Source organism: Engystomops pustulosus, chromosome 11 (genome assembly GCF_040894005.1).
Source record: "Engystomops pustulosus chromosome 11, aEngPut4.maternal, whole genome shotgun sequence".
NCBI classification, from domain to species: Eukaryota; Metazoa; Chordata; class Amphibia; order Anura; family Leptodactylidae; genus Engystomops; species Engystomops pustulosus.
This window is the reverse complement of record NC_092421.1, coordinates 66,776,549-66,792,683: the sequence shown is the minus strand read 5'-3', so window position 1 is coordinate 66,792,683 and position 16,135 is coordinate 66,776,549. Positions and strand designations below refer to the sequence as shown.

The 16,135-nt window shown below is 44.3% G+C and overlaps 1 protein-coding gene and 1 long non-coding RNA gene across 2 annotated transcripts in view; one reads left to right on the top strand and one right to left on the bottom strand.

The window, feature by feature from the left end:
• Positions 1 to 5,733: 5,733 nt before the first annotated feature.
• SMNDC1 (survival motor neuron domain containing 1) lies at positions 5,734 to 14,927 on the bottom strand. The gene is made up of 6 exons (XM_072130518.1): positions 14,777 to 14,927; positions 11,992 to 12,111; positions 10,458 to 10,600; positions 9,289 to 9,450; positions 8,285 to 8,438; positions 5,734 to 5,956 (listed from the first exon to the last, which is right to left on the bottom strand). The coding sequence occupies exons 1-6, from the start codon at positions 14,891 to 14,893 to the stop codon at positions 5,819 to 5,821; spliced, it is 834 nt and encodes a 277-aa protein (XP_071986619.1). The 5' UTR covers positions 14,894 to 14,927; the 3' UTR covers positions 5,734 to 5,818.
• Positions 14,853 to 16,135, top strand: part of LOC140106236 (uncharacterized) — a 37,706-nt gene continuing 36,423 nt past the window's right edge. Inside the window, exon 1 of the long non-coding RNA XR_011850740.1 lies at positions 14,853 to 15,081. This is a non-coding gene — a long non-coding RNA (uncharacterized lncRNA). The remainder of the gene's footprint in view (positions 15,082 to 16,135) is intronic.

The window sequence follows — 16,135 nt, the reverse complement described above, 5'->3', positions numbered from 1 at the left end:
GTTCTATCCCTGTACATAGGGGGCGGCGTTATAGTAGTTCTATCCCTGTACATAGGGGGCGGCGTTATAGTAGTTCTATCCCTGTACATAGGGGGCGGCGTTATAGTAGTTCTATCCCTGTACATAGGGGGCGGCGTTATAGTAGTTCTATCCCTGTACATAGGGGGCGGCGTTATAGTAGTTCTATCCCTGTACATAGGGGGCGGCGTTATAGTAGTTCTATCCCTGTACATAGGGGGCGGCGTTATAGTAGTTCTATCCCTGTACATAGGGGGCGGCGTTATAGTAGTTCTATCCCTGTACATAGGGGGCGGCGTTATAGTAGTTCTATCCCTGTACATAGGGGGCGGCGTTATAGTAGTTCTATCCCTGTACATAGGGGGCGGCGTTATAGTAGTTCTATCCCTGTACATAGGGGGCGGCGTTATAGTAGTTCTATCCCTGTACATAGGGGGCGGCGTTATAGTAGTTCTATCCCTGTACATAGGGGGCGGCGTTATAGTAGTTCTATCCCTGTACATAGGGGGCGGCGTTATAGTAGTTCTATCCCTGTACATAGGGGGCGGCGTTATAGTAGTTCTATCCCTGTACATAGGGGGCGGCGTTATAGTAGTTCTATCCCTGTACATAGGGGGCGGCGTTATAGTAGTTCTATCCCTGTACATAGGGGGCGGCGTTATAGTAGTTCTATCCCTGTACATAGGGGGCGGCGTTATAGTAGTTCTATCCCTGTACATAGGGGGCGGCGTTATAGTAGTTCTATCCCTGTACATAGGGGGCGGCGTTATAGTAGTTCTATCCCTGTACATAGGGGGCGGCGTTATAGTAGTTCTATCCCTGTACATAGGGGGCGGCGTTATAGTAGTTCTATCCCTGTACATAGGGGGCGGCGTTATAGTAGTTCTATCCCTGTACATAGGGGGCGGCGTTATAGTAGTTCTATCCCTGTACATAGGGGGCGGCGTTATAGTAGTTCTATCCCTGTACATAGGGGGCGGCGTTATAGTAGTTCTATCCCTGTACATAGGGGGCGGCGTTATAGTAGTTCTATCCCTGTACATAGGGGGCGGCGTTATAGTAGTTCTATCCCTGTACATAGGGGGCGGCGTTATAGTAGTTCTATCCCTGTACATAGGGGGCGGCGTTATAGTAGTTCTATCCCTGTACATAGGGGGCGGCGTTATAGTAGTTCTATCCCTGTACATAGGGGGCGGCGTTATAGTAGTTCTATCCCTGTACATAGGGGGCGGCGTTATAGTAGTTCTATCCCTGTACATAGGGGGCGGCGTTATAGTAGTTCTATCCCTGTACATAGGGGGCGGCGTTATAGTAGTTCTATCCCTGTACATAGGGGGCGGCGTTATAGTAGTTCTATCCCTGTACATAGGGGGCGGCATTATAGTAGTTCTATCCCTGTACATAGGGGGCGGCATTATAGTAGTTCTATCCCTGTACATAGGGGGCGGCATTATAGTAGTTCTATCCCTGTACATAGGGGGCGGCATTATAGTAGTTCTATCCCTGTACATAGGGGGCGGCATTATAGTAGTTCTATCCCTGTACATAGGGGGCGGCATTATAGTAGTTCTATCCCTGTACATAGGGGGCGGCATTATAGTAGTTCTATCCCTGTACATAGGGGGCGGCATTATAGTAGTTCTATCCCTGTACATAGGGGGCGGCATTATAGTAGTTCTATCCCTGTACATAGGGGGCGGCATTATAGTAGTTCTATCCCTGTACATAGGGGGCGGCATTATAGTAGTTCTATCCCTGTACATAGGGGGCGGCATTATAGTAGTTCTATCCCTGTACATAGGGGGCGGCATTATAGTAGTTCTATCCCTGTACATAGGGGGCGGCATTATAGTAGTTCTATCCCTGTACATAGGGGGCGGCGTTATAGTAGTTCTATCCCTGTACATAGGGGGCGGCGTTATAGTAGTTCTATCCCTGTACATAGGGGGCGGCGTTATAGTAGTTCTATCCCTGTACATAGGGGGCGGCGTTATAGTAGTTCTATCCCTGTACATAGGGGGCGGCGTTATAGTAGTTCTATCCCTGTACATAGGGGGCGGCGTTATAGTAGTTCTATCCCTGTACATAGGGGGCAGCATTATAGTAGTTCTATCCCTGTACATAGGGGGCAGCATTATAGTAGTTATTTTCCTGTACATAGGTGGCAGTATTATAGTATTTTCCTGTACATAGGTGGCAGCATTATAGCAGTTATATTCTTGTACATAGGGGGCAGTATTATAGTAGTTCTATTCTTGTACACAGGAGGCAGTATTATAGTAGTTATATCCCTGTACATAGGGGGCAGTATTATAGTAGTTATATTCTTGTACATAGGGGTCAGTATTATAGTAGTTATATTCTTGTACATAGGGGTCAGTATTATAGTAGTTATAGTCTTGTACATAGGGGGCAGTATTATAGTAGTTCTATTCTTGTACATAGGGAGCAGTATTATAGTAGTTATATTCTTCTACATAGGGAGCAGTATTATAGTAGTTATATCCTAGTAAGAGGCTGTGTATTCCTAATCACCTAAAAATAAATCATGAACATGCAAGAATCTCCTATATTTTGACCTTTTGTATTATCTTCCCCCTTACCTGTACGTATTTAGAATCTGCTGCCCTCATGGCTGTCAGGAGTGTTACTGGATGTTCATCAGCATTTTGCTGCTGAATTGGTTTATATTCTGCTCTTTTCTAGTATATTATTTTCATTGAAACTTCATACATTTGATCCTAGAATTGTATTTCGGTAGTGCAGCACTAGCTGTACTTTTCAGATAATCCATGTTATTTGTACAGAGGATTGGAGTCACACATGGATATTTTGGCTTTCTGTATCTCTATATCAGACAGGTCATAGTAAACTGGGTGTAGCATGTACCAATCTCTGACGCCCTATAATACTGAATGATGCAGGTTTGCATACATGCTCATTACTCGATTCAAGGAAGACACCAGCAATTAGACTCCGACTAATCAGACACAGAATATAGGATAAGTCAATTTCATGGTTACCCCCAAGCAGAGAGCCATCTTCTATATCCAACTAGAATGTAATAGGTACATGTGTAAGGCGCTCCTTAGTGGCTGCAGAAGGTAAACATTCTTACTAGTATTACACAGCTGTATGCACAGAGCCTATACGGTGGCACATGGAGAACCTATTGTGATGTGCCATTGTTTTGGGCTACTTTAAGGAATCATAAGGAGCATAAGAGTGGGGGTCCCATTTGTCTGAGACTAGTGCAGCAAGGTTGAGGATACAAGGTGACTCTATACATATTCTATGGCACTGCTGATGTTGTACTGTGCCATCTCCTTCAGGCCCATATATAGTACAGGGCAGGAAAGGACCAGCTGCTCCACTCAATAATCATGTTATCTACCATCTACAGCAAAGAGGATGACAATTAAAGGGGTTATCCCCATTTTAATGATCAGTTCATGACTTGTACCAAACACTAATACATTTAGAAATACATACCATATATTACCTCACATACCTGTAGAATGAGGGGCTCTGCCTCCATTGGCACATAGCATTATAGAGACTGCAGCGGCATCCCCCTCCACCTTGCCCATTACATCAGATGGATCTCATTTGAATATTTACATTAGAGGAGGATTTGGGCAATGAGAGAAGTCACAATTCCCCTCACCACATACAAGACTCTCCAGTCAGGTCTCTTATATACCTAGGGGGTCCTTATTTCACTTTAAAATGTTTTATTTTGGTAAAAAGATACATACAAAACCAAAAATTCACACTTGTTATACAAAATAAGTCACCATCCAGCACATAATAACGATGGGTTTTACCTGCTAAGACTGAAGGGGCTGCTGTCCATGTGCCTCGCTAGCGCCCCCTTCCTGCCATGTGTCTGTACATGGGGACGTGGAGCGTTAGACAGCTTTCCACTGGCCCTTACAGGTTTATGGGAGTAATGAGGGAAAGTAAGATGTGGACTTGGTCTGGAAAAAAAATAACTAACTATGGCAGATGGGTAGTGGGAGAGCACAGATGATGATTTTGCAGGGTCCTGGTTTTCACAACATTGTGCGGCCATGCCGAACATTTCGGAATCTGTACAAGTTAACAGAGGTACAAATGTCCTATTTACACAAGGAAGGGGGTCCAGATGGATGGAGACATAACACAATCCACTACATATATACATATGATATCTACAGGACACACGGGGATACACAACCCACCCCCGAGAAGTTTACAGATGTCTTCATCAGAAAAACAATTGCTGCAATCGCTGTCTCGCAGCAGGTCTTATGTTCTAGTCACATCCAGAGTCGCCCTGAGGGTGCATTCACTCATGGTGTTTAACCCATACAACAGCTGTAGAGAGATTTGCCTAATTTAATTGACGTTAACATTTGGTTTACACCAACCATACGTAGCCATCAATGCATTTGTTAACAAACCAGTGTAAACACAATATTTACACACGTGCCAACATTACATTGATGGATTCCTTTTGTAAATGCAAATGTTAACACGAATTTAAATAGGCAAACCTCTCTTAAGATGTTGCACACGTTAAGCGGAGATACTGAATAAGAAGTGGGGTGCGACATCCTGCTAAAACATGACCACAGCTCAGGACGTGACTTGAGATATTAAAGAGCGAACTCACCCTATGCAGATTGATACTGTAAAAAATTTCTGGCCTGATACACATACAGCTTATTCGAGGTATAATAAAACAACTCTTCAGCCCCTCTGCTTGCAGTCAGTGATGGGGACATTCTTGCTTAGATCATGAGGCTAAACTCCATACACCTTTCCCTTTAACTGCAATGCAGACATCTATCAGGATATAAGAGAACTTTGTGTAGCTGAGGTGTTCACCAAAAATTTGTCAAGAATGAAGACAACTGTAGCAAAGCTCTGCAGTGTCACCAATGACATTAAGCAGAGATCTTGAACTAGGAAACTGAACAATAAAAGGGAACCTGCCAGCAGGAGTGACGCTACAGACTGCAGCCCATGTTAGGATATTTTCCCTGCAGTGTTTGTGTGGTTGGCAGCAGCAGGACTTTATATATGGATTTATATTCCAGGATTGTAGCTTCTTTGGGGGAGTCTCATCACACTACTGTGATCTGTGATTGTCCCTGGAGAGATGTGTAATCAGACCTTTGTGTATGTTGTTAGTAGTAGCAGGACGTGATATATGGATTTATATTGCAGGACTGTAGCTTCTCCTAGTACACCGGGGGATTTGTCCTCACACTTCTGTGCCACTTACTGCTCCACAGCCCTTCAACTTTCCCCAGTGCACTTGGAGAGGCTACAATCCTGGAATATAAATCTATATTTCAAAGTCCTGCTGCTAACATCATACACAAAGACCTGATTTCTCTCCAGGAACAATAACACTGCATACTGAATCTGCTGACGGGATCCCTTGAAATCATATTTCATAATACATGTATTGGGTTTGATTAACTTAAGGTTAAACAATGAAGTCTCACCAACGTCTGCTGTACTGTGCAGATCATAACATGGAAGTAGAGAATTATCAGTGCCACATTCATGAATGATTCTCGTTTGCCCCTTTAGTGTGCAGGCTATTGCTATCGCCTACACTTCTCTATGTAGCCCCTAGTAGACCACCTGTTTCTACATGGAGGATGATCCAGTAACAATGTCCGGAGGCCTCCCGGCCGAATAACGAATACACAGTCGTGCTATTCCTCATGGGACAACAAATAATTTAGTTTTAGAAAAATAGAACAATAAAAAGGAAGATGCTGGCCTAAGGGTCTCCGGTGGGTTACTGAGGCATCAGATGCCGCACGTTGTATTTGGAAGTGTCTTGATACTGTGTCATTGGTTTGTCCGCAATGCCGCACGTGCCCACTCCGACTTTGCCGGTGACGCTTTCAGGAGAGGCAAAAATACTTCTCTTCACCTAGAAAAGGGAATAAAATGAATGAATTCTGCTGTTCTTTAGCTAAAGATACTGCAAGAATCCTGCTACACAGCACTGCAGGCACCACACATAGATGATGCACACTATAGCCCATAGCAGCAATGCAACAGGGACAGTCAGGAACTAATCAACAATATAGATTAGAACATGGCGAAAAGTCATTAAATTAATGTATACAGCGTCTATCTAGAACTATGTAACGCTCTCTCTAAGCCGTTCACGAAAGTGACACAGGACCACAGGGGTTAGCCCAAGAGTAAAATGATAAAAGGGAACCTGTCCTTTCTAAAATTCCCTCTCTTATGTGAAATTTCACACATTTACCTATAAAATACAATCTCCTCCTAAGTCATGTGACAATAAGCAGAGAAAAGTCATATTTTACCTAAGATGAGTCAAGTTTAGAGGCTACAGGGGGTAGGGTTTCTACAGACGCCCCTATCTTCGGTTCTATAGCTCTTAGAGACACAGTACTGGTGTCACATTAAAGATAAGAATATTGCATCAGGCTTGTGTTTCTGTGATCTACAGAACCGGAGATGCAGGCAGATAAAGTTATTGTTGGGAATGTGAGCTGGAGATAAAGATTCAACTCTATTTTTTCATCTGACTATATCTCCAGATCTGTAGCTCACAGAACCACAAGCAGAGATGTGATCTGAAAGTTGAGATCATCTTTAATACCACACTTGCAGCATGAATCAAGGTGCTATGAAATAGAAGATAAAGGTGTCTGCTGTGACTCTTCTCTTGCAGCCTCTATACTTGACTCATCTCAGGCACATTATGACTCTTCTCTGTTCATTGTTACGCGAGAATGTTTTACAGGTAAATGGAGGTTTCACGAAAGAATTCTAGAAAGGACTATTCATACCCTACCCAAGGACGCTGCTAGTAAATCTTGTGATATAATGACATAAATGATTGCTGGGGTTCTAATTGCAGAATGTGATACTTCCAGTACATCCACTTGCTTCATAACAGAGGAGCTTGCGGATTTCTGAAATCCTACAGAAGTCAGTGGAAAGTAGGATGCAGATCTGTCCCCATGGACTTCCAGGTCAAAATAAAATCCTCTATTCTGCAGAATGCATGGAGTCTTGCCAGTCATCCCGCACTCCCCTAATACATGGAGAATGCCAGTGGATAGAGCAACATCGATTAGCATCTGATCCCCAATCTGGAGATAAAACTTACAGTAGTTTTCGACCAATTGCTTTAAGTAGGCTTCTCTAACCCGTTCCAATTTGTAAATTAATCTGACTTCACTTCTGTATGTTGCGAAGTCTTTGACAGCATCCAACCAGTGCCATAAAGGTGTAATGATGCAGGCCTATGGATAGGCTGACCAATATTGTAAAAACATTACTATATATAGGCAGTCCCCGGGTTACATACAAGATAGGTTCAGTAGGTTTGTTCCTAAGTTGAATTTGTATGGAAGTCGGAACCATATATTTTCTAATTGTAACCCCGGCCAGAATTATTTTGGTCTCGGTGACAATTGTATTAACAATAAAGCTTCATTACACACACATTTGATAACGGTTACAGATGGCTATTGTAGCCTAGGGCTAAAGTAGAGTAAATTACCAACATCCAGAGGTCCGTTTGTAACTAGGGGTCGTCTGTAAGTCGGGTGTTCTTAAGTAGGGGACCGCCTGTACTATACTTTTTTGGGGCAGACAGATACTTTGGGCTAGGTTTTGAATGTACTGCAGGGACTTAATGACCCAGGTCTGGGGAGAGTATCCGATTTACACCTCTCTTTAATCACAGTCAATGTTGGCAAACAAGGGAATATGATCCATGAGAAGAATACAAACGGTTAGTGCACATTTCACGCTGCATTCCGCTGAGGGATTCACACCACAGCACTTCCATGAGTACGATATGTACACAGCTATTACTGTATACTGGGAGGAGGGTAGGGCGGACGACTGGTTGGAATAAGCACCACAGCCAAGGACATGGTGTTCCAGAAACTGCTCTACAAATAGATTATATAACCAAACAGAGTATAGTAAAGGAGATTGGGCCACATTAGTAAATATGGACCACTGAAAGTTTAAAGGGGTATTACATGTATTAAAATTTTATCACTTATCCTTACAAATGGTAATCGATTCAGATCGTCCAAGTCCTGACACCAGACAGTTCTGCCTAAGGCATTCACGAGTCAGTGGCAGCACAAATGAGGCCAGATTGCAGCTCAGTCTCTCTAATGTGAATGGTGTAGGGTATCAATATCAACATAACGTACCGTGATGGGAAATAATTGTGTTGCCCTTAAAAGTCAATCCTTACCTGTCCTTTCTTGTTCTTAGAATATGCCTTGTTATTGAATTGCTGCCATTTATCTTTCTGATCCTCGCGTTCCTGTTCCAGTTCCTTAATTCTCTGCGCTTTCTTCAGAGCCTTCTTCTTCTTATATTCCCTTTGTTGGGCGATCATTTCTTTCCTGGAGAAAGAGAGGAAGAAGCAAGTGAGCTCAGAGGACACAGTGCTCCTATACAACCTCATAAGAAGACTTAGGGAGGCTGCTCTACAGGAATAAAGGGGTGCCCACCTAGATATAGGGAGGCTGCACTACAGGAATGAGGGGTGCCCACCTAGATATAGGGAGGCTGCACTACAGGAATGAGGGGTGCCCACCTAGATATAGGGAGGCTGCACTACAGGAATGAGGGGTGCCCACCTAGATATAGGGAGGCTGCACTACAGGAATGAGGGGTGCCCACCTAGATATAGGGAGGCTGCACTACAGGAATGAGGGGTGCCCACCTAGATATAGGGAGGCTGCACTACAGGAATGAGGGGTGCCCACCTAGATATAGGGAGGCTGCACTACAGGAATGAGGGGTGCCCACCTAGATATAGGGAGGCTGCACTACAGGAATGATGGGTGCCCACCTAGATATAGGGGGACTGCACTACAGGAATGATGGGTGCCCACCTAGATATAGGGGGACTGCACTACAGGAATGATGGGTGCCCACCTAGATATAGGGAGGCTGCACTACAGGAATGATGGGTGCCCACCTAGAAATAGAGGGGCTGCACTACAGGAATGAGGGGTGCCCACCTAGATATAGGGAGGCTGCACTACAGCAATGAGTAGTGCTCACCTAGATATAGGGAGGCTACACAACCGGAATGAGGGGTGCCCACATAGACCGAGGGAGGCTGCACTACAGGAAAGAGGGGTGGCCAGCTAGACATAGGGAGGCTGCATTACAGGTCTGAGGGGAGGTACCCACGGAAATAGGGGGGCAACAATACAAAAATGAGGGGTGTGGAGAGGTACCCACTTTGACATAGGGAGACTGCCGCTGTCTTCCTTTGCTTTCCTGCCCTCCTCAACAGGTTTCAGGTTCAGAAGAGACGTCACTTCTGCGTTTCCATAACCAAGGAATGTGATGGCCGCTGTCCCGTTCTCTTCGTCTATCTCCTCAATTTCGGCCTCGTACCACCTGTAAAGAGATCATGGCTGTAAGCTTGTGAGTAGTGGCCTGGATCACAGCGGGATGGTAACATCATACATTGCATCAGTCTGGAAGACATTAGGGCAGATTTATTCAGCTGTCAGAATATTTCGAGTTGCCCATGGCAACCAATCACAGTTCCACTTTCATTTTACCAGTGCTCATGAATATTTTAAAGGGGAGCTGTGATTGGCTGCCATGGGCAACTAGAAACATTCTGACTTTTAGACAGCTTGATAAATCTTCCCCATTGTGTGGGTGCAACATGTAGAGCGGCCGCCAGCACCGAGTACGTGACATTACAAGGAAAGATGAACGCCAGCACCGAGCCCGTGACATTACAGGGGAGTATGACCATCATGACATGGCCTAGTTTCTCTGGATTTGCTTCAGATTTCCCCCATTACAATAGATGTAACTAACACAGATTTTGAACCCGATTTGAAATGTCCACTTCACATGTGACGTGGCCCCACATCCTTGTCCAATATTTTTTCACAGTACAGATGTATACCATCATAGCATACTTCTTGGTGAACGCCAGAAGGAAGTTGTTGGCATCCATAAGATCTCTAATTGGATTTATCAATCACACCATACATTATACGAACAGAGCATATAAAGGATCTAACCATCAGATTCATATTCCAGAATTATCCATGGGTGTTCTCTAAGCTTTGTGTATTAAGCTGCTCAATAGCTCCTCCTCCCTGCTCTGAGTAAAAAGCTGTAGCAAGCCTCTGTTTTAATAATATTGCAGTCACTCAGATTGGAGGAGGAAAGTTCAAACAGCTCAATGCAATGTGCAAAGTACAGTTCCCTCGTGCGCTTGCCTCTATTCAGGTCTGAACACATCGTAAAGTAGTAAAGCTGCAATTATTGTGGAGAATGAGTAGTGAAAATTGTCTGCACCTCGCGACTAAGCGCCTCTCGGCCCCAGCGCCCCCTCTTACCATCACAAGGTAAATGTAAACAATGCCTTGCTTGCCACTTACTGTCCGTCCTCCGTCCAAGTAGACATACATCTGTCCCCCACCTTCCAGGAATGGCTGCCGCTGGCCGAAATGAAGTCATCAGAGTTTTCGGGGGCTTCTGACGGTTGGGATGACAGGAGATCTTTTGTCAATTCAATTACTTCCTAAAAAGTCAAAGTAAAGGTACGATGTTTCAAATCCTGCAGTAAAAGGTGACTGTACACAGGAGCGCCTACAGAAGCGAACATGGCTTCCACAAATAACCCTTTGAAGTACAGATATAAGGTTGCTCGGAGGTTAAAAAACTATTTTAGAATTGATCACCTAACCCTAGGATAGTTTGATTGGGAATCGATAAAGGTTTTCACCCCTGGCTGATTGGATGCAGCGCTTCTAGATAACAGTCAAGCTACAAAAAGTTCAGCTTGCTGCACAGCCTGAATCAGATCAGCGGGGCTCAGAGACAATATCACAGATATGAAGTGTGGTTAGTGAAGAGACTGAAGCACTTGAATCTGAGCTGAGTCACACGCAGCAGACAGGTTGTCTTCATTGAGTATATCTGTGGCCTGAATGCAGAGAAATCAACATTTTTATTTATATGCAAAAAAGTATTTTTGTGCACAATGAACATGCCCACTGCACCTCTCTCGTCCAAATAATAGAGAAAGCAGTGTACCAAGTGCGAGATACTGGGACGTGAAACTAGACACAAGTGGAAGCCCCGGAATGATCCAATGATATTTCCATTTTATCTCGATGCAGCCAGGAGCTGACAGATTTCCTTTAAAGGAAACCTACCACTTGAAGTGGCAGGTTTCCGATGGCAATACCGAGCACCAGCTCAGGGTGAGCTGGTGCCGGAGCTTATTTTAGTTAGTGTTTTAAACCGCGGTATCGCGGTTTAAAACACTTTTTAAACTTTATAGCCGGCGCATGCAGGTACGTGCTCGGCGCTTACCATGTGCGCGGCTCTCATTCACTTCCTATGTAGCCGCGCGCACGGTAAGCGCCGAGCGCGTACCTGCCTGCGCCGGCTATAAAGTTTAAAAAGTGTTTTAAACCACGATACCGCGGTTTAAAACACTAACTAAAATAAGCTCCGGCACCAGCTCACCCTGAGCTGGTGCTCGGTATTGCCATCGGAAACCTGTCACTACAAGTGGTAGGTTTCCTTTAAGGGGTTGACCACTTTTTTACATTACTTGCCCATGTGCCTTTACTGCCTTAATAATAATCCCTCAATGTTTATCAAGTAATTCAGCAGTTCTGCTACCTACCTTAGTGCTCTCTATAAACTCTCTGTGGAGCTTTGTTTACATGTCTGAGCACAGAACAGTAGGAGCTGCAGCATGAGAGTTATGAATCATCCTGCTCCCTTTCCCCTCCCTGTATCTGTCAGTTGGACACATTGGGTGACACCATGAGGATGGGCTGGAGTAGTGAGAGAAAGGAAGCTGTGTATATATGTATATATATATATTAGTTTAATTCAATAGTGGCCAGCCCCTTTAAGAAGGTAAGATTGATGAGCGTGTACATGTATAATCCTCACCTGTAAATCCTTCTTTAGCTTCAGTAAATCGTCATTTTCTCCGTTGGCAGATAGTGCCGTCTCCACCTGCTGCAGTTGGGCTTTGTAGCCTGCAAGCTGCTTTGCCAGTTCTTCTGCCATCTGCAAAATAAAGCAAAAGTCAAACCTGAGTATAAGATGATGTGCCGGTGATATCATATGTATTGGAACTACAAAGAACATTGCATGGCTGACTGAAGTATACTTTGGGTTTTTCCTAATTAAAGGAAACTTACCAGCAGATTTATCGATGGTAGATGCACTCACTGACATGCTTGTTGTCTTAAAGGGGGTTTCCCACAAAAGAAAATTCTCACATCTCAATGTTGTGTTAACACAATAAAGATCATTTTAAACTTTACTCAGTTTTATTGCCGTTTTATCCCCCATCACTCTCTATGCTGCTCAGTGTAAAACCCCAAGGTGTGGGAGGGGCCTCTCTAAGCAGACACATTAATATCCATCTAGTTGTGTGGGTTGACAATGTGGTTACATTAATACACTTTCATCTGGCTTCTGACATTGTACTGACACATAGAAAGAGATGAGACAGATGCACGAGATGATTACACAGAGGTAGATATAGCAAAGCTCACAGTGAAATGGTCTATCTCACAGATAAGTGATCCGGGGGAAAGGGCAGGGAGGCACATATCTCCTTGTAGCCTCTCTCTGCTCACCATGTGCTGACAGGATGTAATCAGTGATTCTCTGAGCTCCGTGAAGGGGGTGTGGATACAGACAGAAATCTCATCTGCATGATCTCACACAAAAATCCAAGATGGCGTCTGACCCCAAGTCAGAAGTTACTGGGTCGTGTCTAGGGGAAACTGAAATTGTGTACAGCAGGACTGATAGAGACAGGTTAGACTCATATCTGTGAAATGCTGCATTTTTGTTAAAAACAGTGAATTAGAGAATGTGTTATTTTGTTATGCTGAGTACATATAAGAAACTTGTCTTTGTGGGAAAACCCTTTTAACTAGGCGATGGCACCTTTTTTCTTTTTTAGCAGCTCAGAGTGCCAGACATCTTGTCCCCATGCTCTGGCCTGCTAATAATAAGATGATGATCCCGGAGTGTCAAGATTAAAGAAGAACACCGCCATGATCGGGATGAAGAGGAGGGTTGGCGAGTATGTGTAGTTTGTTTTTTTTGTTAAAGGGCACCTACCACCCCGATTCTACCTATAAAGGTAGAAGGGGTGGTAGGTGGATGGATGGGATGTGAGGATAGCCCTTTTTTGGGCTAATCCTCACGTTCCGGGTGTCTTTTAGAAAACTTTATTTCAGGTATATGCTAATTTTTCTATGCGGCTACTGGGGCGTGGAGTAGCCAGACATGAGGCTACTAGTCGCGGCTACTCCACGCCCCAGTAGCCACGTTACTCTGCCTACCAGGTAATCTTAGGCGCGCAGCTCCTGGTAGCTGCACGCCCTCGTCCGAGTCCCCCGGCTACTGCGCATGCACAGTAGTTCCGGGCCCGGAGCCGCGCCCACACAACACAGAACACGGGTAAGCTGATCTTGTCATCTCCATTCACTGTGAGAAAGGCATACGGCACTTTACATTATATGTGTACACTGGGTTGGACTACCATTGACTGTTGCACTGGCACTTTATGATATATATTTTTTCTTGATAAATTATGTGTAGTTATCCATTCTGATTGATATTACATATCATATACCTGTTGTTTCGTGAAGTGTGGGCTCTTTTGTGGAACTCCCAAAGGCAACATACCCTTAATTGTATTTCTACACCACATTGTCATACTGTCATTTTTAAATAAAAAATAATTTGAATTTTAACATAATGGCGTAATGAGGAATTTTATGAACCAGATAGCACTCATATGTTCTTTCAAGGTCTTATCAAGTTATAAATAGAGTGGGTTCGCATAAACTTAGAGACAAATGTCATGGTTTAATTTTGTGCTAATTTTTTGGTTTGATGACAACATACTTGTAGCTGTTTATTAGGTCAATATCTGCCTACAGGTTCCCTTTAAACTTACAGGTCGTTTTCCTTTAAGGTCCATCAAGAAGTAGGATGTAAACAGTAGTTCTTTTATATGCCCCAAAGCTTATAAAACAAGCTCCCAAGTAGCCTGACAACCAGCATATAGCGCCCTTTATAAACTTTCCAAATTTGCTTTTGAAAAGTAAATGAAGTTCTTAGAAGAACTGGGTCTGGTGAAACCCAGGACATGAAAATCAGTGTATAATGGGCAGTGCTGGGCTGTATCAGATACACCGAGATCATCTTCAAAAAGATTAAAAACATACTTTTGCTCTAAAATGACACATTTTGGAGCTACTAAAGTCTAAGAGGTTTCTTGTTTTGCATCTCCATACAATTAATTGTAATGGCCGCGAAGAAACAAATCCTGTGCAGTTAATTCTGTAGAATAGGGGGCTGGGATCTATTCACACATCCGTTTTTTCCCCTCAGTATCATATGCGTTATTTTCAGGGACAGTATGCTAGGGGTGATGTTCCCCTGTAGTCGGTGTCGGGGGGTGAAGATCCCCTATAGTCGGTCACACTCTCTGTATTATCACCCCGGGAGGCTCAGGATTCATTATAATGGCGGCCTGAGGCCTACACAGAGAGCGGCGGAGGAGCCGTGTCCCGCCAACCCCTCCGGCCAAATAATGCCTCAGACCGCTCCTCCGGCTCCGGCCTCGTCTCCCCGCCGTCCTGTCCGCTTTCCTGTGCCCCATTTCCCGGTACAACCCCCGTCTCCCGTTCCCGGCCTCACTCACCCTCTCTTCTCCTTTCACCGCGATTTCTTCTCGCGAGAACTTGTGAGCACGCGAGAACAGCGAACGTGATGTCCGAGCGCCAGTGTCACGTGGTGTGTGCCGAGAGCCGGTTGTCATGGTGACTTGGGAGTCACGTCTCTACCGGATGTAATAACCTGAGATAATCCGCTAGCAATGTGAACAGAACTGATCCTGAGGCGATTATTAGCGGTATCACCCGGGGGTTGTACTTAGGGAACAGAATTTAGGGTACTGATGTGTGAACCTATGCCTGAGGTTCACCTAGAATTCACTATCCGTCACAGGTAACTGTGTGATGTTACATTAATCTCTGATACAGAACCAGAACCCTGTATAGATAGTAACTCCATATAGAAAGAGACCCCCGCCCAGATCCCTGTAAAGAAACCGATCATATAGAGACGGAAACCCCAACGGCTGAGACCGAATATAGAGACCCCACATCACACTCCATATAGATATAGAACTAAAACCAGACTCCATATAGTAAGAGACCCCCAGACCCCGTAACAATACAGAACATATAGAGACGGAAACCCCACACCAGACCCCCGTAACGACTGAGACCGAATATAGAGACCCCACATCACACTCCATATAGATATAGAACTAAAACCAGACTCCATATAGTAAGAGACCCCCAGACCCCGTAAAAATACAGAACATATAGAGACGGAAACCCCACACCAGACCCCCGTAACGACTGAGACCGAATATAGAGACCCCACATCACACTCCATATAGATATAGAACTAAAACCAGACTCCATATAGTAAGAGACCCCCAGACCCCGTAAAAATACAGAACATATAGAGACGGAAACCCCACACCAGACCCCCGTAAAATTCCATGTCGGCACTTCACAATAAATAAGTGGATTTTGGTTGTAGTTTGGGCAATCTGTCTCCAAAAGGTTCGCCATCACTGATATAGATAGAGACCCCACTATATAGATAAAAACTACAGCTATAGACCCAACACCAACCCCCGTAAAGATAGAGACCATAAATATTGAAACACACCCAGGGCTTTGGAGTCAGTGACAATATTCTTGGAGTTTTGATAGAACAGATCGCCCCCGACTCCACAAATATATAATAAATTATAAAAATTTCAAAATTTACGTTGAATGTCTGTTCTATAATAGGCCACAGGTAACCAGCATCCTAGATGCACCAACAACCACAGTACAGTACAAAATGCCATAATAAAAATTATAAATATCACAGTACAGCAATGAATAGCACTACAGCACCCAAATACTGCATTCAGAGCAGGCAATCACACTGTAGACCCCCAGAGCAGATAATAATAATACTGGAGACCCCAGAGCATAAA

What these genes read in the sequence shown, in the direction of transcription:
- SMNDC1 (XM_072130518.1), bottom strand. Translation starts at nt 14,893, where the DNA reads ATGACAACCGGCTCTCGGCACACACCACGTGACACTGGCGCTCGGACA. An exon ending in CGGTGAAAGGAGAAGAGAGG is followed by an intron (nt 12,112 to 14,776) that starts GTGAGTGAGGCC and finishes TTTATTTTGCAG; the next exon opens with ATGGCAGAAGAACTGGCAAA. An exon ending in CTAAGAACAAGAAAGGACAG is followed by an intron (nt 5,957 to 8,284) that starts GTAAGGATTGAC and finishes TCCCTTTTCTAG; the next exon opens with GTGAAGAGAAGTATTTTTGC.